The 23,117-nt window shown below is 43.8% G+C and overlaps 1 protein-coding gene across 12 annotated transcripts in view; it reads right to left on the minus strand.

Annotated features, from left to right (window-relative positions):
- LOC137374610 (transcription factor COE3-like) overlaps nucleotides 1–23,117 on the minus strand; it is a 517,803-nt gene that overhangs the window by 249,706 nt on the left and 244,980 nt on the right. For all 12 annotated transcript variants that reach the window (XM_068041551.1, XM_068041855.1, XM_068041689.1 and 9 more), the window contains one exon: nucleotides 2,589–2,670. In XM_068041551.1, the coding sequence (XP_067897652.1) occupies nucleotides 2,589–2,670 (82 nt within the window). The remainder of the gene's footprint in view (nucleotides 1–2,588; nucleotides 2,671–23,117) is intronic.

Consider the following 23,117-nt stretch of genomic DNA (forward strand, 5'->3'; position numbering starts at 1 on the left):
TGTGAAGCACCTTGGGACATTTTATTACATTAACTGTGCAATATAAAAACAAGTTGTAATTATTGTAATTATATGAGATTTCCAACCTGAATAACAGGTTTGGTAAACTCTTGTTGGGGTTAACATTTAAAATTTTAAGTACCTAATTTCTGAGTTGCCTGCTATGATCTAAATATTCTTCATATTTCTCAGGATGTTTGCCTTGGGAGACTGAAATGTGTGCATATCTCTATCCTCCATTATTAATACCAGCCCACATCCAGGGAATTATATGGATCCCATTCACTTTCTTGTCCCTATTTTAGATACAGTTCTCTGTACAGCCTGTTCAATAACTCTGCCTTTCTTTCTGGCCACTCCTGCACAGATACTGGGTGGAGACCATCTGGTGAACAGGCATTACGGTCATCATCTTCCTCATAGCTTCTTCAGTAAAACCAGGTCCATTATCGGCATGGAATATGGTCATGTTTCCATGTCTGGGAAACATCTCATATCAATTTTTTCCACTACTGTTTTAGATGTACAGTTTTTGGTTCAAAATATTTATGCACAGCCACTAAAGTAGTCGACGAGAACCAAAATGCTCATCTTTCCCCTCTTAATGTGGGGTAGTGGTCCAATGAAATCCATGTACGTTCAGTACCAGACCCTTTTACCTCAGTATGGAGCGGAGTATCATTTTTAGGTTGATTTTCTGTATTATCCCAAAGACATCTCAAAATGGGCCCAACATACTTCTTCACCGATTTTATTATTTTAGGCCACTAGAATTCTTTCAGAATATCCTGATTATCGCAAACACCATTGTGAAGGGTTCCCAAACCTTCATGGGGTTGCTCAATTATAGCTTCCTGAGGCTACAAGGAGCTTTAGTTTTCTTGTCGTGGGGGCCATCCCAGTAAAGCCTACCTCTGTACAAGAAGAGTTACTTCCTGGCCCATGGGTTGGGATGTTTAACCCCTTGTTGCCTACCATAGTAAATCTATAATGCCATAGGTTTATTTGCTGTTTTGACTTTAACCTTGGTGGCTGCCAAAATCTGGACTGAGTCAGTGAGACTGGTGCCTTGTTTAAGCCACTACATCTGCGCTGTCACCACCATTGCTAAATTCTGCTCCTTTCAAATAACTCTGCTATAATATGGTTAACCAATCATCAAAGGATTCTCCAGAGAACCCACCCACCCACCCACTCCCCACCCCCCCCTTGCCTAGCACAAAAGTACTGCCTGCAACAGCGCAGCAAGCGAACTTGGCAATTTCTGCTCTCACTGTCTGCTAATTCTCACTAGCTATTTCTCTTGGGGGTTTTAAATCCAATTATCCGTTTTAAGTCATTTACCTGACACTTTACATATTGGCATAAGTGGACCACAGTAATACCAGCTGACTGTAATTCTTCAGCAGTCTTTTTCCAATGATTCTCATATGTTAGGGCTTTGCCCCTGTGATTGGTGAAATCTTTATTTGTGTATCGAGCAACTTCATTACAAATCTGGTTGTAATAGTTAGAGTATGTTACCAGCAAATTAGCTCCCTGTGGAGCAACATAGTCTAGTGCAAGTTAAAGGGCTCTAGCCAATGTAAGTTGCTCAGCCTTCATCCAGTTTAGGTAGTAATCCCCTGTGCCTGTCTTATAATAAAGGGTAAATTTACTATTTTATCACAAAATAAATAAATTCACCACTTCAGTGCAATATAAGTAACTTCTCCACTCCAGTACAATATCAGTAACTTTATCACTTCAGTACAATACAGAGTAAATTCAGAAACCAATTGCCTTGGGGAAGGACCACAACGAAAATGAGCACAAGCAGGAAGATCAGTGTCGTAGCCCCATATCTGACCTATGCACGATATCCATTGGTTCTCTCAAAAGGTTTGCTGGATCAATGAATGTACCTTAATCTGTGGAAGGGGATCAGGTAGATGACATCACAGAGGAACATGCCGTGTTCTTGGCCTTTGAGCTGCCACGTCTGTCCTGAGTAACAGACTTTAATGTCACCTCTGTAGGAACGTCTACAATTTGTAGTGTGTGTTGTGGCTCAGTTGGCAGCATTTTTGTCTCTAAGTCAGACGATTATGGGTTCAAGTCCAACTCCGGGCTTGACCACAAAATCCAGACTGACACCACAATGCAGTACTCAGGGAGTTCCACTGCTGAAGGTGCTGTCTTTCAGATGAGATGAGAAACCAAACCCACCCTGCCCTCACCAGTGAATGTAAAAGATCCCAAGGCACCATTTTGAAGAAGGGCAGAGGAGTTCTCCCTGGTGTCCTGGCCACCATTTATCCCTCAATCAACATCTCAAAAGAAACAGATTATCTGGTCATTATCACCTTGCTGGTTGTGGGAAAGCTTACTGTGAGCAAACTGATTGCTGTGTTTCCTACTTTACAACAGTGATTGCATTTGCAAAAATACTTCATTAGATGTAAAGTTCTTTGGCTCACCCTGAGGTCATAAAAGGCACTATATAAATTCAAGTTGTTTTACTTTTTTCTTCTTTTCAATGTCCTTCCACTCTTTATCCTCAATAAGCACAATTGAACTAAAAAAATAAATTAACAATCGAATTCTACCTGGAATCGTCGCATGTCTCTCGGATTCCCAGCATTTTTCAAACAGTTCTGATTGCATTTGAGGAAGAATTTTAAGAAGAATCTGCAGAAAGGAAAGAAATGTTGGTCAGTACAGAAAGGTTCAGCAGAAAATATTAAATACAACACTGAGACTTTGTTCAAGTTTAGCTTTGACATGTACTTGAATGAAGAACAGCTGATATTCAGTTTCATCAGGCCAAACCCCCTCCCATTCACACAATTTCATGCAATTTCAATGGATCAAAGCTTTTTCCATTCATCCTATTGCATGGCACCAGTTGAACCGAATGACGTGTTTCCGTGCTGTACACTTGATATAACTGGATGTAGCATTCTAATGAAACAAATTTTTTTTCAGTTACTCCTATTGTTTATAATGAACCAAATCTTTCTCCATTCACTCTCATTGTATGGTATGGGCACAAACCCTCTTCCCTTCACTCTCAATGGACCAAACCCATTTATCCCCATTATATAAATTTCCAATGGACCAAACCCATTTGCTCGCATTGTATAGATTTCCCAAATTAAATCAATTTATTTCCATTGTATAATATTCCAATGGACCAAACACATTCAGTCCCATTGTATAGAATTCACAAATTAAACCCATTCACGCTCATTGTAAAAATTTGCAATGGGCCAAATCCCTTTCCAAAATTGCTCTGAGATCTTCTTGACCAACAAATGAGGATGTGAAAAAGAGTGAAGTTTCTTCTTTACCTATGAAGAAACCGAGGTGAAAGTTCAAGGCAAACAGTGTGCATGCAGAATACGATGGTTGAAATCAGTAGGAGTGAAGATTGGATAATCAAGAATTACTAGTGATTTTTCTTTATTTAATTGAGAGAGGGTCAATGGTCATTTGAGAAGGGTCATTAAAAAATGTGAAGTAAATGAGGACGTTTTTATTACATCCAGTCTGTTTTTTTTGTTTGAAACCACATAGATTGTAGGAAGAGTAGGACTGGGAGGTAAAGACATCCACAGGCTTGAGGGGCTGAAGGAGATGGGTTAGTGTTGGTGTGCTGGGTCTTGAATGTGAACTAGGTTGTGTCAAACCTGAGAGGACTAGAATAGGAGGGTCGAATCAGATATGATTCAATTACTGTTTCTTTGATTAAGAAATATCAGGGCTAGAAAGTGGGCCAATGAAAGTAAGTCAATGATTATAAAGAGAATTCCAGAAATTCATCCTTTTAAAGGGATTGTACAGGACAGTGGCAGTAGAGTAGATGATTGGTAGAGGGTAAACACTAGCAGAGTGTTGATGGAGCAAATGGCCTGTTTCTGTACTACAATATCTGATATCTTTGGAGCCCCTACAGTTCACCATACTGACCACGATTATGTGCCACTAGTTTTCATTCATTTGAGAGATAACACACAACCTGTTTCATTGGGGGCCAGTGAGTTAGTTGCCACTTGGTTGGTATCACTGTCACCTCTGAGCCAGAAGGTTGTGAGTTCAAGTCCTATTCTAGAGACTCTAGGTTGACACTCCAGTGCAATGCTGAGGGAGTGCTATGCAGTTGAAGTCCTGTCTTTCAGACAAGACATTAAACTGAGGCTCTGTCTACCATCTGAAATGGATATTAAAAAATCCCATACCTTTCTTCCAAAAAGCAACAGGAGAGTTCTTCCCAGTGGCCTGGCCAACATTTATCTCTCAACTAACACTGCTGAGAAGAAATTATTAACACGTCGCTGCTAGTGGGGCCTTGCTATGTGCAGATTCTACCTATATTATAATAGTGAGTACACTTCAAAAGTACTGTAAAGCACTTTGGAATACCCTAAGGTTGAGAAAGGTGTTATATAAATGTAAATCTTTCTTTTCTTCCATCTCCCCTAATTAACACCAGTAAGCACCAATGTGATACAGTAGTGTGAGTGCGTGCAGTGTGGTGCTGACACTGAAAAACAAGAATTACAGCAAATTTCTGAGTTCTAAACCTTTCTTATACCTGGAACACACTCCCAGAAAATCCTTATCTAAAATTACTGCACTGTACTGTATCTTTATAAATGTATTGGCATAATTGCAGTTTGCAGATGACACCAAAATTGGTGGTATAGTGGACAGTGAAGAAGGTTGTCCAAGGTTACAACAGGATATAGATCAACTGGGAAAGTGGGCAAGGGATTGGCAAATGGAATTTAACGCAGACAAGTGTGAAGTGATGCATTTTGGGAAGTTAAACCAGGGCAGGACATATACAGTGAATGGCAGGGCCCTGGGGAGTGTTGTTGAACAGAGAGACCTTGGGGTGCAAGTGCATAGTTTCTTGAAAGTGGCAACACAGGTAGACAGGGTGGTGAAGAAGGCATATGGCATGCTTGCCTTCATCGGCCGAGGCACTGAGTACAAGAGTTGGGTCGTCATGTTACAGTTGTACATGACGTTGGTTAGGCCGCATTTGGAGTACTGTGTGCAGTTCTGGTCGCCGCACTACAGGAAAGATGTGATTAAGCTAGAGAGAGTGCAGAAAAGATTCACAAGGATGTTGCCTGGTTTGGAGGGCTTGAGTTATAAAGAGAGATTGGATAGGCTGGGTCTGTTTTCCCTGGAGCTAAGGAGGCTGAGAGGGGACATGATAGAGGTATATAAAATTATGAGAGGCATAGATAGGGTAGATAGCCAGAGTCGGTTTCCCATGGTAGGGGTGACTAAAACTAGAGGGCATAGATTTAAGGTGAGAGGGAGGAGGTTTAAAGGGGATCAAAGGGGTAAGTTTTTCACACAAAGAATAGTGGGCATCTGGAATGAGCTGCCTGAGGAGGTGGTGGAGGCAGGAACAGTAGCGACATTTAAGAGGCATCTGGACAGGTACTTGAATGAGCAAGGCATAGAGGGATATGGAATTAATGCAGGCAGATGGGATTAGAATAGATAGGCATTATGGTCGGCATGGACGCAGTGGGCCGAAGGGCCTGTTCCTATGCTGTATGACTCTGTGACTCTATGACTCTAATGTGATGCTAGGTAATTGTATAATACATCATATGTTAAATAGATATTAAACACCTGTTTATCTGCAATATATGAAATAATTTATGCACACCCCAGTCAACATTATCTATTCTAAATTATGATGCTCATCACATGCTATAGTTACATTCCCAACGCCCTCTTGAAGTCACTGCAGCAACACTTCCACAGAAGCGTGACATGTTTACATGGAAACTTTCCATTATAAATGTGAACTCACGGATTTATTATAGAAATATGTCAAAATAAGGAAAGAATGCATAAACATAAAATAAATTAGGTCTGCAGAACCTGGAGCAATTATTTGCAACCCCCTAATCTCACCGCAATTGTTTATTACATGTTCTGTGCACGCCCTGCATATTGAGTAATGGGAAATCGACAAGTATCACATAATAACACACTGTGTTACAGGGTATGACTTTCCTGTATATGTTATATGCCACACTCTGTTACAGGGTATGATACTCCTGTATATATTATATAAAACACTGCGTTACAGAACATGATATTCCTGCATTAATCATATAACAGACTTTGTTACATGTATGATACTCCTTTTTCTATTATATAACAGTGTCACAGCACATGATACTCCTATCTATATTATATAACACACTGTTACAGTGAATGACTCTCCTGTATATATCATATTGCACACTATTAAAGCATATGACACTCCTGCATATATTATATCACATGCTGTGTTACAGGGTATGATACTCCTGTATGTATTATATAACACACTGTGTTACTGTGCATATGACTTCGATTTCTATTCTATAACACACCGATACAGGGCATGACACTCCTCTACAGGTTACATAACACACTGTGCGACTGAGTATAATACTCCTGTACATATTATATAACGCATTCTGTTACGGGATGTAATGTTCATTTCACATAACTGATTGGACACAATTTGCAAGCCTTTTGGTACTGAGTCTCCTTTGAGCAAACTTCAGATCAATGACAGGATTTGTGCATCATTATGTCCAATTTCCTAACTCACAATGCCCCTTGTTCTGTCTGATTTCCCTCTTAGCCATTAGGTTTGTGTTATCCTCTGGCGATTACGTCAAAAATCTTGTCATAGCTGAAACATTCTCATGCATCAATTGGATTGAGCGGTGTTCAGGTCCTGACTGACTGTTGGCCAAAGCAGCTGCCAGTAAAATACACCAACATTTCCCCCTGTTAACCATAGTATAAATGCACATTGTGTGTTTAAAAAAAGAGTGGGCTGGGAGTTATTCCAATGAAAATCTCACCTCAAAGTATATCTGGTTGTAAACAGGCTGAGATTGGATCTCAATGTATGTGGTCCTTCAATGAGGCCAGTTTGTTGCAATCCCTCCCATCCACAAATTGGGCTGGATCTTGTTGTCCTCCCTACGGCAGGTTCTGTGACGGGGGGTGAGGGTGCAGAGAATTGGAGCAGCCACGGCCTCCACGGAACCCAATTTTTACAATTTTTGTTTTATTCATTCATGCAATGTGGGCAACGCTGGCTCGGCCAACATTTATTGCCCATCCTAAATCGCCCATGAACTGAGTGGCCATTTCAGAGGGCAGTTTAAGAGTGGATCTGGAGTCACATGTAGGCCAGACCAGGTAACGACAGCAGATTTCTTTCCCTAAAGGACATTAGTAAACCAGATGGGTTTTTACAACAGTCAACAATGGTTCATGGTCAAACTAGACTAGCTTTTTAATTCCAGATTTATTTGTCATCTGCCATGGTGAAATTCGAATCCACGTCCCGAGAGCATTAACCTGGGGCTCTGGGCTACCAGTCCGGTGACACTACCAGATACTCCTGGGGTGGGAAAGCTCCGTGGCAATACCTCTGCCGTTCTGCGACGGGACCCTATTTTAAATATATTAAAACCTCTTTGCATACATCTCATTGTAATCTGCTGTGATTTTCCCATCCATTCCCGATCTTGAGCTCAATATGCGGCACTCACGTGCCTACACTTTCCCGTCCATGAGAAGCTGACGCCACTAAGGTGGGGAAGGGGGCAACCCTGCACTATTTTAAGATGGGGGAGGGGGACGGGAACAACTCTGCATTTTGTGTGCAAGGTTGGCAGCCTTTTAAAAATGGCGCCAACACCGGCTCCTGCATCAGGTGTCGCCGTGAACGGTGTCGTCAATGCCACCCCTGCCACGTGATTGGGGGGGGCAGCCGCCATCAAAATGTTAAGTGGCTGCCCGTTGCGTAATCGCTGCGGCGCGGCCACATGGGTCCCATGCAGAACAGCTGCCATGTTCCACGCCTACCGTCGCTCCCGGTGGTGGGATTACAAAATCCAGCCCGTTATTTTTGCTTCATTTTTTCCCTCCACACCTTCCCTCCACACACTCCCAATTGCTTATTGGCTGTAGAGATTCTAAACATGGGTCTGTGGGAGAAGTCAGTCACCATCTCCCATCATTCCCGTTCCTCCCTCCATCTCTTATCGATTGTTAGCTGGTCTGACCCTGCCTTGGGCTCAGCTAATGCCTTTTAGTGCTCTCAGGTTTCAGTAATGAGTCATTCTGCACAGGAATATAATCCCCCGACATCAGAGAATGCAGAGGAATATGGGTTAGAACCAATTGGATTTAACCCTTGGCATACTGAGCACCTCTTTTGCATTCAGCATTGTGTTCACATGCCTAGTTGGGTTTTCAATCCTCTAGGATTGGCCTGGAATGTTGAGGAATTAAAGATAAATCTCCAGGACACTGCTGCGAGTAACTGCGCTGGAAAAATCATAGGGCCATTGAAGAAACTGTATGTTTAAAACAAGCTTTCTGAACACTTTATTTATTGATGGAAAGATTTGGGGTAAAACGGCTGTTTGACTGACAGTCAAGAGTCATTCAATAGGAATTCTAACTACTTTCCAATTGCCAGGCAATGACCATCTCAAACAAGAGAGAATCTAACCATATCCGCTTAATGTTCAATGGCATTACCATCGCTGAATCCCCCACTAACATCCTGGGTGTCACCATTTAACAGAAACTGAACTGGACCAGCCGCATAACTGCTGTGGCTATAAGAGCAGGTAGGGGGCTGGGAATTCTGTGATGAGTAACTCACCTCCTGTCTCCCCAATGCCTTTCCATCATTTACAAGGCACAAGTCAGGAGTGTGATAGAATACTCTCCACTTGCCTGGATGGGTGCAGCTCCAACAACAAGGATACCATCCAGGATAAAGAAGCCCGCTTGATTGGCACCCCATTCACCACCTTCAACAAACACTACAAGATGCACTGCAGCAACTCAAGGTTCCTTCGACAGGACCTTCCAAACCCATGACTCCTACCACCTAGAAAGACAAGGGCAGCAGATGCATGGGAACACCATCACCTGCAAGTTCCCCTCCAAGCCTCACACCATCCTGATTTGGAACTATATCCCCGTTCCTTCACTGTTATTGGGTCAAACCTAAAACTCCCTTCCAAACAGCACTGTGGGTGTACATACACCACATGGACTGCAGCAGTTCAAGAAGGCAGCCCACCACCACCTTCTCAAGGGCAATTTGGGACGGACAATAAATGCTGGCCTAGCTAGTGATGCCCACATCCCACAAATGAAAAAAACACATCGATCCAAGTAAATGAATGAGATTCAAATGCCCCAATTACTCTACAATAGCATAAACAAGCAGGACCTGAAAAGGACTCTGCAGCTTTTCTGTGAAAGAGTGCCATGCCAGCTTTTATGACCACACGAGATGGTCTTGGGTTTAGTCTTTTATCCCAAAGAGGGAAGGAAGCTAAGATTATGGCAGGCTCCATTCCTCCAGCTTTGCCATTCTATTTAGCCCAGAACTGCACTTCACAGGAGCATAATAAGAAACATCGAGCTGAACGAGATAGTAAGACGATGACCAAACACTTGGTCAAACAGGTATGTTTTAAGGAGCATCTTAAAGGAGGAGAGAAAGGAATGGAGTTGCAGAGATTTAGTGAGGGAATTCAACAGCTTAGGCCCTAGGCAGCTGAAGGGACAGTCACCAAGGGGAGACGGTGGTGTGGTGGTAATGTCACTGCACTAGTAATCCAGGGGCCCAGCTTAATGTCCTGGGGGCACTGGTTTAAATCCCACCACTGCTTGTTGTATTTAAATTGTATTAATAAATTCAATTGATTAAAAAATTCTGGCATTGAAAGCTAGTCTCAGTAATGGTGCCATGAAACTACCATCAATTGTTGTAAAAACCCATCTGGTTCAGTGATGTCCTTCAGGGAAAGAAATCTGCTGTCCTTACCTGGTCTGGCCTACATGTGACTCCAGACCCACAGCAACCTGACTGTTAATTGTCCTCTGAAATAGCCAAGCAAGCACTCAATTCAAGGGCAATTGCTGACTTGCTGGTGACGCTCACATCCCATGCAAGAATAAGAAAACAGTAGTAGGACGAAGGCACTGAGGGATGCCCAAGGGGCCAGAATTGGAGGAATATAAAGAGCTCAGAGGGTTGTAGGGCTGGAGTGAGGCCATGGAGGGATTTAATTACAAGGATGTGAATTTTAAATTTGAGGCTTTGCCGAATCTGGAGCCAATGTAGGTCATGATGGGTGAACGTGTACGACTTAGCAACCTAAACGCACAAATATATATATATATTTTAATTAGAAACATCCAGATACAGTATTGCCTCAAAACACAAAAGGAATCAAGGCTGGATGTGCAGTGACAGATAGCGAGAGAGAGAATTACTTTGTTTAATCTGGGGAGTATTACTTTAAAAATATATATAAAAAGTGCACAAATTTTTCCTTCCTCAACATCCCGCCCTTCCCCCTCACCGCATTAAAAAAAGCCTTATTAAAATAGGATAAATAATTAATGCCTGCACAGAGCTTATCAGCAATTATTGGTTTTAGAGCAAATGGTACTGGCTAATGAGAGGGGAGGGAAAGAATTCTTTCCGTGTTACAAACGTTCCTGCTTCATTGCTGTCTTGTCAAAAGATCGGGAGAGAGAGTAACGAGACAGCCTTGTGATCCATTACCCTGCCAGAGATTGTGTGCCACAGTTTGCTCTGTCCCCACTGATGTGCTAGCAGTCATAAATTAATCTGCACCCTGACATTTATGTTCCATGTGCTCCGTCCCATTGTTAACAAACGTCTTCATTAGCTGCACCTGCCTGACATCGGATCAATAACAACAACAACCTGCATTTAGATAGCACCTTTAATGCAGTAAATTGTCCCAAGACACTTTGCAGGAACGAACATCAAACAGAATTTGACACCAGGCCATACAAGAACAGGTGACAAAAAGTTTGGTCAAAGAGGTAGGTTTTAAGAAGCATCTTAAAGAAGGGAAGCAAGGTAGAGAGGTGGAAAGGTGTAGGGAGGAAATTCCAGATTTTAGGGCCCAGGCAACTATAGCCACGGCCGCCGACATGAAGCGATAAAGATCAGTGATGCACAAGAGGCCAGAATTGGAGGAGCACAGGGTTTTGGAGGATTGCAGAGCTGGAGGATGGAGGAGGTGGCAGAGTTAGGGTGAGGCAACGCCATGGTGGGATTTGAATACAAGGATGAGAATTTAAAAACAAGGTGTTGCCAGACTGGGAGCCAATGTAGGTTACATTGCTCCCCCTTCCCCAGTGCCAACCTTCTCTGCTCCCACCCCATTCCTAATCTGCTCCTCCGGCTGACGTTCAGGTGTCAACAAGTGCCTCTGTCCGACAGTATAAGAACTGAAGAGTATGGGAGAGAGCTAGAGTGGCCAAATAATCCCAGTGTTTATTACAGTCGAGACTGTCTCCTATTAAAACTATTTTGTTTCTTTATCATCCAGCTTTGCTCCCCTCCTTGCTGGAACACCGTCCAGAAGTGTCAATCACTCTCTGGCCCCTTGACTGAACAGCCAGCTGTGACCTTTGATAGATGCTGCTGACTGTAAAAGTCTTCAGTCAATTGTAGTGAGGGAAAGGGGTCAATGAATTGCATTCAGGGATATCAACCAAAGGGCCCTGTGGCTCAGGTTGTACAACCCTTGGTTAAGTTAAGCCAATCGGGCAGTTATTGTTGATGGGGTTTTGAACCTTGATATTTATAACTTGCTTATTGAGTCATTAAGTCTCTGAACCCATCTTTTAATTCCTTACTTGTCTCTTTATAACCCCATTTTGTCTTGCAGCATCATCCCATGCGTCTTCTACCTTTCACCCGATCACTGACCTCTTTTGTTCTTTCCTCCCCTCCCCACTTTCCCTGTCTCTGTACTTGCTTAAAACCTGTTACATGTCTAACTTTTTCCAGTTCTGATGAAGGATCATTGACCTAAAACGTTAACTCTGTTTCTCTCTCCACAGATGCTGCCTGACCTGCTGAGTATTTCCAGCATAATCTGTATTTAAATCTGTAGCTTTAATAGAAGGTTTTCAAGACTGCGATGACTGGCAGAGTCCTACTCCATAGCATGGAGCCCTAGACCACTACTTCTCCTTCAACTCCACTCACTTCCTTCAAATAACAGGTACCCACATGGGTCCTAGTTTTGCCTGTCTTTTTATGGAATATGTGGAACATTCCTTGCTCCAGACCTACTCAGGCCTTCACCCTCACCTCTTTTTCCGATACATGATGACTGTATCGGTGTCGCTTCCTGCTCTCGCCCCAAACTGGAAAACTTCAACTTTGCGACCAATCTTCACCCTTCTCTCACCTTTACATGGTCCATCGCCAACACTTCACTTCCCTTCCTCGACTTCTCTGTCTCCATCTCTGGGGATAAGCTGTCTACTAATATTCATTATAAGCCCACCGACTCCCAGGGCTACCTTGACTACACTTCCTCACACCATGCTGCTGTGTTATTGAGTTATGGTCATAGAGTCATACAGCACAGAAACAGGCCCTTCGGCCCATCGTGTCTATGCTGGCCATCAAGCACCTACCTATTCTAATCCCATTTTCCAGCACTTGACCTGTAGCCTTGTATGCTATGGCATTTCAAGTGCTCATCTAAATACTGTGTTGTGATGGTTCCTGCCTCTACCACCCTCTGGGTGAAAAATTTTTTCCTCAAATCCCCTCTAAACCTTCTGCCCCTTACCTTAAGTCTATGCTCCCTGGTTATTGACCCCTCCACTAAGGAAAACATTTTTTCCTATCTAATCTATCAATGCCCCTCATAATTTTGTATACCTCAATCACGTTCCCCCCCTCAGTCTTCTCTGCTCTAAGGAAAACAACCTTAGCCTTTTCAGTCTCTCTTCATAGCTGAAACACTCCAGGCAACATTCCGGTGAATCTCCTCTGCACCCTCCCCAGTACAATCACATCCTTCCTATAATGTGGTGCCCAGAACTGTACACAGTACTCCAGTTGTGGCCTAACTAGCATTTTATACAGCTCCATCATAACCTCCCTGCTCTTATATTCTATGCCTCGGCTAATAAAGGCAAGTATCCCATATGCCTTCCTAACCATCTTATCTACCTGTGCCTTCAGTGATCTATGGACAAGTACACCAAGGTCCCACTGACCCTCTGTACATCCTAGGATCCCACCATCCATTGTATATTCCCTTGCCTTGTTAGCCCTCCCAAAATGCATCACCTCACACTTCTCAGAATTAAATTGCATTTGCCACAGCTCCGCCCATCTTATCAGCCCGTCTATATTGTCCTGTAATCTAAGGCTTTCCTCCTCACTATCTATGACACCACCAATTTTCATGTCATCTGCGAACTTACTGATCATACCTCCTATATTCACATCTAATTCATTAATGGCCACTACAAACATCAGTGAACATCAACGCAAGCTCAAGGAGCAACGCCTCATCTTTCGATTACTAAAGTCTTGCAGACTCAACTTTGCGTTCATGAATTTCAGAGCATACAAGCCTTTTTTAATATTTTTTTTATGATTTTATTTTTTAACCATGTGCCTGTTTCTTCATGGGGTCAGATCTGCTCATTATTCTGCTATTAACACTAATGCTTTGTCTTTCACCACAAGCATTAACATGCTCTTTGCCTTTGTCCCAGGATAGCTTTGTTATTTAATCTCTCCTGCCCTCTGACCTATCACACACCTTCCCTTTTGTTTTCTCCCCCACCAATTTCACTTGCTTAAAACCATCAGAAGACCTTTGCCAGTTTTGAGGAAAGGTCACTGAGTTGAAACATTAACTCTGCTTCTTTCTCCACAAATGCTGCCTGACCTGCTGAATATTTCGAGCACTTTGTTTTTATTCCATAGCATGTTCTGATCTCTGGCAGCCTCTGGGTTTCAAGGTTGACAGCTGCATGGATACCATATTTCTGGATGTGGTCACTCTGCAGCTTAAGGCAGAGAAGGCATGGGTGACCACCAGGTAGTCAAACAGGACCAGGCAGGTCATGCAGGAATCCTCTTGGGGCATCTTGCCCTCCAATCGGTATTCCATTCTGAATACTGCTGAGGGTGATGGTTCCTCTGGGAAATGCAGCCAGAGCCAAGTCCACACGATCAAGGGTGGCTCAGGTGTGCAGTGCGGGAAGGAGGAAGATTGGGAAAAGCAACAGTAGTAGGGGATTCAACAACTAGGGGAGCTGACAGGTGTTTCTGTGGCCACAGACATGACTCCAGGATCGCACATTGCCTTCCTGGTGCCAGGATCAAGGATGCCACTGAGCAGCTGCAGAGCACTCTGAGGGGGGAGGATGAACAGCCATAGGTTATAGTCCATATCAGTACCAATGCTATAGGTAGAAAGAGGACTGAGGTCCTGTAGGCAAATTTCCCAAAGCCAAGAAATGATTTAAAAGGTAGGACCTCAAAAGATAGTAATCTCTGGATTACTGCCAATGCCACACACTTGTGAGTAGAGAAATAGGAGGATAGTGCAGATGAATGCGTGGCTGGAGAGATGGTACAGGAGGGAGGGCTTTAGATTCCTGCGTTGGGTGAGGTGGAAACTGTACAAGTCAGATGAATTGCACCTCAACAGGGCTGAGACCAATATCTTGGTGGGGAGGTTTGCTAGTGCTGTTGGGGAAGACTTAAATTCATAGCAGAGGGAAGGGAACCTGAGCATAGATTCAGAAAGAAGAGAAGCAAAATGGAAAATAGAAAGCAGAAAATTAGTTAAGCAAATATGGAAGGTCGAGGAAACAAAGACTAGAAAATAGACAACAAAGGAGTTGTTCAGTGATTAGCGATATATACTTCAATGCAAGGAGTCCAGTGAATAAGGAAGATGAGCCAAGGGCACAGATAGAAACTTGGAAGTATGATATTATAACTATTACTGAAATGTAGGTTAAAGAGGTCAGGAATGGCAGCTCAATATTCCTGGTTACAGGGTTTTCTGACGAGACAGAGAAGGGGGTGGAAAAGTGGGGGGAGGGGGGGAAAAAGAGGTCACAATATTGATTAAAGAAACAATTATAGCTGTGAGGAAGGATGCTATGGCAGAAGAATTATCAAATGAGGCCATTAGGATTAATCTGTAGAACAGAAAAAGGGTAATCACACTGCTGGGAGCACACTATAGATGCCCAAACAGTTATAGGTTAAGAAGCTGGACAAGGGGTATCAGTGGGAGAGCTTTTAATGTTAGCGATCACAATTCAGTTATGGAAAAGGACAAAGAAAGACGAAGAGCAAAAGTTTGCAACTGGAGAAAGGTCAATTTTACTAAGCTGTAATTTGGCAAAAGTGGGCTGGAAACAGCTAATTGAAGGTAAATCAGTCAGGGCAGTGTGAGGCAAAGAGGAGATAGAGAGGGAACAGAATAAATACGTTCCCACAATGAAAAAGGGTGAGACGCTCAAATCTACACCGCCCTGAATGCCAAAGAGCATGAAGAGGACATAAGGGATATAGATAGGATAAGCGAGTGGGCAAAGATCTGGCAAATGGGGTACAATGTGGGAAAATGTGAAATTGTCAATTTTGACAGAACGAATAAAAAGCGTATTATCTAAAAGGTGAGAGATTGCAGAGCTCTGAGATGCAGAGGGATCTGGGTGCACTAGTGCATGAATCGCAAAAGGTCAGTATGCAGGTTCAGCAAGTAATTAGGAAAGTAGGCGGTGGTGTAGTGGTATTATCATTGGACGAGTGACCCAGGGTATTTCTCTGGCAACATGGGTTCGAATCCCACTACAGCAGAAGGTGGAATTTGAATTTAACTAATAAATCTGGAATTAAAAGCTAGTCAAATGTTGGCCATGAAACTATTGTCGATTGTTGTAAAAACCCATCTGGTTCACCAATGTCCATTAGGGAAGGAAATCTGCTGTCCTCACCTGGTCAGGCCTACATGTGACTCCAGACCCACAGCAATGTGGTTAACTCTTACATGCCCTCTGAAATGGCCTAGCAAGCCACTCAGCTGTACCTAACCGCTACGAAGTCAATAAAAAGGAATGAAACCGGACGGACCACCCAGCATCGACCTAGGCACCGGAAACGACAACGGCAAACCCAGCCCTGTTGACCCTGCAAAGTCCTCCTTACTAACATCTGGGGGCTTGTGCCAAAGTTGGGAGAGCTGTCCCACAGACTAGTCAAGCAACAGCCTTACTCACAGAATCAAATCTTACAGACAATGTCCCAGACACTGCCATCAAAATCCCCGGGTATGTCCTGTCCCACCGGCAGTACAGACCCACCAGAGGTGGCGGGACAGCGGTATACAGTAGGGAGGGAGTTGCCCTGGGAGTCCTCAACATCAGCTTCGGACCCCATGAAGTCTCATGGCATCAGGTCAAACATGGGCAAGGTAACCTCCTACTGATTACCACCTACCACCCTCCCACAGCTGATGACTCAGTACTCCACCATGTTGAACACCACTTGGAGAAAGCATTGAGGGTGGCAAGGGCACAAAATGTACTCTCGGTGGGGGACTTCAATGTCCATCACCAAGAGTGGCTCGGTAGCACCACTACTGACCGAGCTGGTCAAGTCCTAAAGGACATAGCTGCTAGACTGGGTCTGCGGCAGGTGGTGGGGGAACCAACACGAGTGAAAAACATACTTGACCTCGTCCTCACCAATCTGCCTGCTGCAGATGCTTCTGTCCATGACAGTATTAGTAGGAGTGACCACCGCACAGTCCTTGTGGAGATGAAGTTCCGCCTTCACAATGAGGATACCCTCCATCGTGTTGAGTGGCACTATCACCGTGCTAAATGGGATAGATTTCGAACCGATCTTGCAATGCAAAACTGGGCATCCATGAGACGCTGTGGGCCATCAGCAGCAGCAGAATTGTACTCAACCACAATCTGTAACCTCATGGCCCGGCATATTCCCCACTCTACCATTACCATCAAGCCAGGAGACCAACCCTGGTTCAATGAAGATAGCAGGAGGGCATGCCAGGAACAGCACCAGGCATACCTCAAAATGAGGTGTCAACCTGGTGAAGCTACAACACAGGACTATCTGCGTGCCAAACTGCACAAGCAGCATGCGATAGACAGAGAAAAGTGATCCCATAACCAACGGATCAGATCTAAGCTCTGCAGTCCTGCTACATCCAGCCGTGAATGGTGGTGGACAATTAAACAACTAACTGAAAGAGGTGGCTCCACAAATATCCCCATCCTCAATGATGGGGGAGCCAAGCACATCAGTGCAAAAGATAAGGCTGAAACATTTGCAACAATCTTCAGCCACAAGTGCCGAGTTGGTGATCCATCTCGGCCTCCTCCTGAAGTCCCCAGCATCACAGATGCCAGACTTCAGCCAATTCGATTCACTCCACATGATATCAAGAAACGACTGAAGACACTGGATACTGCAAAAGCTATGGGCTTTTACAATATCCCAGCGATAGGACTGAAGACCTGTGCTCCAGAACTTGCCACGCCCCAAGCCAAGCTGTTCCAGTACAGCTACAACACTGGCATCCACCCTGCAATGTGGAAAATTGCCCAGGTATGTCCTGTACACAAAAAGCAGGACAAGTTCAACCCGGCCAATCAGCCTACTCTCCATCATCAGTAAAGTGATGGAAGGTGTCATCAACAGTGTCATCAAGCAGCACTTGCTTAGCAATAACCTGCTCAGTGACGCTCAGTTTGGGTTCCGCCAGGGCCACTCAGCTCTTGACCTCATTACAGCCTTGGTTCAAACATGGACAAAAGAGCCGAACTCAAGAGGTGAGGTGAGAGTGACTGTCCTTGATATCAAGGAAGCATTTGACCAAGTATGGCATCAAGGAGCCCGAGCAAAACTGGAGTCAATGGGAATCAGGGGGAAAACTCTCTGCTGGTTGTGCGCAAAGGAAGATGGTTGTGGTTGTTGGAGGTCAATCATCTGAGCTCCAGGACATCACTGCAGGAGTTCCTCAGGGTAGTGTCCTGGGCCCAACCATCTTCAGCTGCTTCATCAATGACCTACCTTCAATCATAATGTCAGAAGTGTGGATGTTCGCTGATGATTGCACAATGTTCCGCACCATTTGTGACTCCTCAGATACTGAAGCAGTCAGTGTAGAAATGCAGCAAGACCACACAAGTGCCAGGCAATGACCATTTCTAACCATCTCCCTTTGACATTCAACAGGATTACCATCGCTGAATCCCTCACTATCAACATCCTCGGGGCTACTATTGAACAGAAACTGAACTGGAGTAGCCATATAAATACCGTGGCTACAAGAGCAAGTCAGAGGCTAGGAATCCTGAGGTGAGTAACTCACCACCTGACTCCCCAAAGCCTGTCCACCATCTACAAGTCACAAGTCAGGAGTGTGATGGAATTCTCTCCACTTGCCTGGATGGGTGCAGCTCCAACAACACTCAAGAAGCTCGACACCATCCAGGACAAAGCAGCCCACTTGATTGGCACCCCATCTCCAAACATTCACTCCGTCCACCACTAACGCACAGTGGCAGCAGTGTGTACCATCTACAAGGTGCACTGCAGCAATGCACCAAGGCTCCTCAGACAGCACCTTCCAAACCCGTGACCTCCATCAACTAGAAGGACAAGGGCAGCAAATACATGGGAACACCACCACCTGCAAGTTCCCCTCCAAATCACACACCATCCTGACTTGAAACTATATCACCATTCCTTCACTGTCGCTGGGTCAAAATCCTGGAACTCCCTTCCGTACAGCACTGTGGGTATACCTACCCCAAATGGACTGCAGCGGTTCAAGAAGGCAGCTCACCACCACCTTCTCAAGGGCAATTAGGGATGGGCAATAAATTCTGGCCTGGCCAGCATCGCCCACATCCCATGAATGAATTAAAATAAAGCTAATAGTATGTTACCATTTATTGCGAGGGGAATTGAATACAAAATCAGAGAGGTTATGCTTCAGTTATATAGGGCATTGGTGAGACCCCATCTGGAGTACTGTGTACAGTATTAGTCTCCTTATTTAAGGAAGGACATAAATACATTGGAAGCAGTTCAGAGGATTTCTAGACTAATACCTGGAATGGGCGGGTTGTCTTATGAGGAAAGGTTGGACGGGCTAGGCTTGTATCCGTAAGAGGCAACTTGATTGAAACATATAAGATCCTGAGGGGGCAGATGTGGAAGCAACTGGCTTCTGGATGCTCATAACTCCTCTGTTTCACTCTTCAAACTGAATCTCGAACTAGGGATCACTATTTAAAAATAAGGGATCGGCCATTTAAGACAGAGATAATGTTACGACCAAGGCAGGAGTAATGCACTGTTAATTCAGTCCCACTACTCCAAAGCTCACATCATATGAGTAAAGTTTCCCACCTACCGGAAATTAGCCAAATTAAACACTTCATTTATCCCCAGAATAAGGCATGCCAAACCAGGTTTCTTTAAACAACAAAATTTACTATTCATTAATAAACCAAGTTTTAAATGATAGAGATAAATCTATATGTTTGAAAAGATTTTATAACTCCTTAATCTTCCTACTCTTATGCACATACCTACATTCAAAAATCAAAGGTTTAACAGTTTTTAAAAAAATTGTTTTAAGTTGTAACAGTTACTTAGGAATAATAAAATAATTAATTGTCACAGTCTGGTAGGATATTTCTGGATTGGTAAGGTGTCCCAGAGTCAAATAGTCAGATGCCACTTGAAGTCTCTCCAGGTGAAATTAATCGACAATCTGTGATGGGTAGACATTTAAGGCAATTCGTCTGCAGCAGGCATCACAGATCTTTCAGCAAAATGCAAAGTAGCAGCCTTAATAGTAGAAACTTTTGAGATTTCAGGTTCTCTTCAAAACACAAAAGGCAACAAGACACACTCTTGAAGTACAGATTTTCCAGGGACTGGAGACAATAGGAATTTTGCAACCTTCAACAATGCAGGCTTCCTCTCAGTGAAGGAGCCTTTCTCCACAGAGCAGCAACTCCTCATCTCTGCGTCTTTTTTTCTCCAGGGATCTTTCTCTCTCTCTCCAGGCAGAGCACCGCCCCAACTCTAATGTAAAATTCCTTTTTTTAACAAGAGAGACAAGCATTCCTTTCAGGGAGTGTTATTTCTCTGGCCTGCAAACCCAGGTCTCCAATAGTAACTGGCTTCTAACTGCTCATAACTCCTCGGTCTGTTTCATTCTTCAAACTGAAACTAAAATTTCAACAGTGACCAAGTCACAAGACAGTCGTTAATCTTCCTGTTGCTTGGATATGAGTTTTAAAGCCTGCACTTCAAATATCAAATCAACATTCAGTCACTGTTCACAGAAAGTCCTTTTTCGCAGTCTTAAAGGCACACAGACCTCTTAGTTTTTTTTTTTATAAAAAGCAAAACTTTCATGATAATCCGGAGAATTTGTGTCTCTTTGGAACTTTCTTCCTCAAAAGAGGGTGGAAGTAGAGTCTTTAAATATTTTTAAGGCAGAGGTAGATAGATTCTTGATAAGCAAGGGGGTCAGTCATGATCTTATTGAATGGCAGTGCAGGGTCGAGGGGCTGAGTGGCCTATCCCTGCTCCTAATTCATCTGTTTGTATACACTGTAGGAAAAGCCAAAAAAAAGAGAGAGCTTACATCTGGTGCCAAGAGCTCAAAACTGCAGAAAGCCTGGAGGAACACTGGAATTGTAGGCGTTAACTAAACAGGAAATTAGGAAAGCAAAGAGAGGGCATGAAAAAATATTGGCAAATGAAATCAAGGCAAACCCAAAGATGTTTTATAAATACATCAAGGGCAAGAGGATAACTAAGGAAAGAATAGGGCTTATTAGATATCACAAAGCAAATGCATGGGCACATACCACCTGTAGTTTCCCTTCCAAGCTACACACCATCCTGACTTGGAACTATATCACTGATCCTTCACTGTCACTCGGTCTAAATCCCGGAACTCCCTTTATAACAGCATTATTGGTGTACCTACACCTCAAGGACTGCAGTGGTTCAAGATGGCATCTCACCACCACCTTCTCAAGGGCAATTAGAGATGGGCAATAAATGCGGGCCTAGCTAGCGATGCCCACATCCCATGAATGAATATAAAAAGGTAACTCGTGAGAGTAAGCGGAAGACATGGGCATGATTCACAATGAATACTTTGCCTCTGTTTCACAAAGGTGGGAGACAAAGCAGACATTGTAGTTAAGGAGGAGTGTGAAATATTGGTTGGGATAAACATAGTGCAGGAGGAAATATTAAGGTGTACAGCATCCTTGAAAGTGGACAAATCAGCAGGCCCTGATGAAATATATCCCAGGCTGCTAAGGGAAGCAAAGGAAGAAATGGTGGAGGCTTTGACTATCATTTTCCAATCCTCCCTGGCTACAGGCATGGTGCTGGAGGAATGATACCTTTTAAACAACAGAACAAAGTTAATGAAGGGATAGACCAACTACAGGCCAGTCAGCCTAATCTCTGTGGTGGGCAGGTTATTGGAAAATATTCTGAGAGATTGAGAGTTTTTTGAGGAAGTGATGAAGATGATTGATGAAGGAAGGGCAGTGGATGTTATCTTTTTGGACTTCAGTAAAGCCTTTGACAAGGTCCCGCATGGCAGACTGGTACAAAAGGTGAAGTCACACGGGATCAGAGGGGAGCTGGCAAGATGGATACAGAACTGGCTCAGTCATAGAAGACAGAGGGTAGCAGTGGAAGGGTGCTTTTCTGAATGGAGGGATGTGACTAGTGGTGTTCCGCAGGGATCAGTGTTGGGACCTTTGCTCTTTGTAGTATATATAAATGATTTGGAGGAAAATGTAGCTGGCTTGATTAGTAAGTTTGCGGACGACACAAAGGTTGGTGGAGTAGCAGATAGTGATGAGGATTGTCAGAGGATACAGCAGGATATAGATTGGTTGGAGACTTGGGCGGAGAAATGGCAGATGGAGTTTAATCCGGACAAATGTGAGGTAATGCATTTTGGAAGGTCTAATGCAGGTGGGAAGTATACAGTAAATGGCAGAACCCTTAGGAGTATTGACAGGCTAGAGATCGGGGCGTACAGGTCCACAGGTCACTGAAAGTGGCAACGCAGGTGGATAAGATAGTCAAGAAGACATATGACATGCTTGCCTTCATCGGTCAGGGCATAGAGTATAAAAGTTGGCAAGTCATGCTGCAGCTGTACAGAACTTTAGTTAGGCCACACTTAGAATATTGCATGCAATTCTGGTCGCCACACTACCAGAAGGAGGTGGAGGCTTTGGAGAGGGTACAGAAGAGGTTTACCAGGATGTTGCCTGGTCTGGAGGGCATTAGCTATGAGGAGAGGTTGGATAGACTCGGATTGTTTTCACTGGAACGACGGAGGTGGAGGGGCGACATGATAGAGGTTTACAAAGTTATGAGCGGCATGGACAGAGTGGATAGTCAGAAGCTTTTTCCCAAGGTGGAAGAGTCAGTTACTCGGGGACATAGGTTTAAGGTGAGAGGGGCAAAGTTTAGAGGGGATGTGCGAGGCAAGTTCTTTACACAGAGGGTGGTGAGTGCCTGGAACTTGCTGCCGGGGGAGGTGGTGGAAGCAGGTACGATAATGACGTTTAAGAGGCATCTTGATAAATACATGAATAGGATGGGAATAGAGGGATACGGTCCCCAGAAGTGCAGAAGGTTTTAGTTTAGGCAGGCATCAAGATCGGCGCAGGTTTGGAGGGCCGAATGGCCTGTTCCTGTGCTGTACTGTTCTTTGTTCTTTGTTCTTGAGATGGTATAAACCAGCATTTAGAGAGACACAGATTAATCAAAGACAATCGGCACGAATGTGTTTGACTGACTTGATTGAATTTTTGGAGGAGATAACAAGGAGCATCGATGAGGGCTGAGTTTAATGTAGTCTACATGGATCTTAGCAAGGCTTTCGACAAGGTCCCACATGGCAGTCTGATCAGTAAATTAAAAGCCCATGGGGTCCATGGGAAAGTGTCAAGTTGGATCCAGAATTGGTTCAGTGACAGGAAGCAAAAGATAAGCAATCAACACCCAACACCTGTTCACCCCATTACCTTCAACTACTCGGTATTTAACATCTATCAACATAACTTTAGTCATTAACAGATTCCCCTCTTTCCTTAAAGAAATACATATATATGCTAAACTAAAATGACAAAATATATTTATCTTA

The sequence above is a fragment of the Heterodontus francisci genome, chromosome 1 (assembly GCF_036365525.1).
Source record: "Heterodontus francisci isolate sHetFra1 chromosome 1, sHetFra1.hap1, whole genome shotgun sequence".
Classification (NCBI taxonomy): Eukaryota; Metazoa; Chordata; class Chondrichthyes; order Heterodontiformes; family Heterodontidae; genus Heterodontus; species Heterodontus francisci.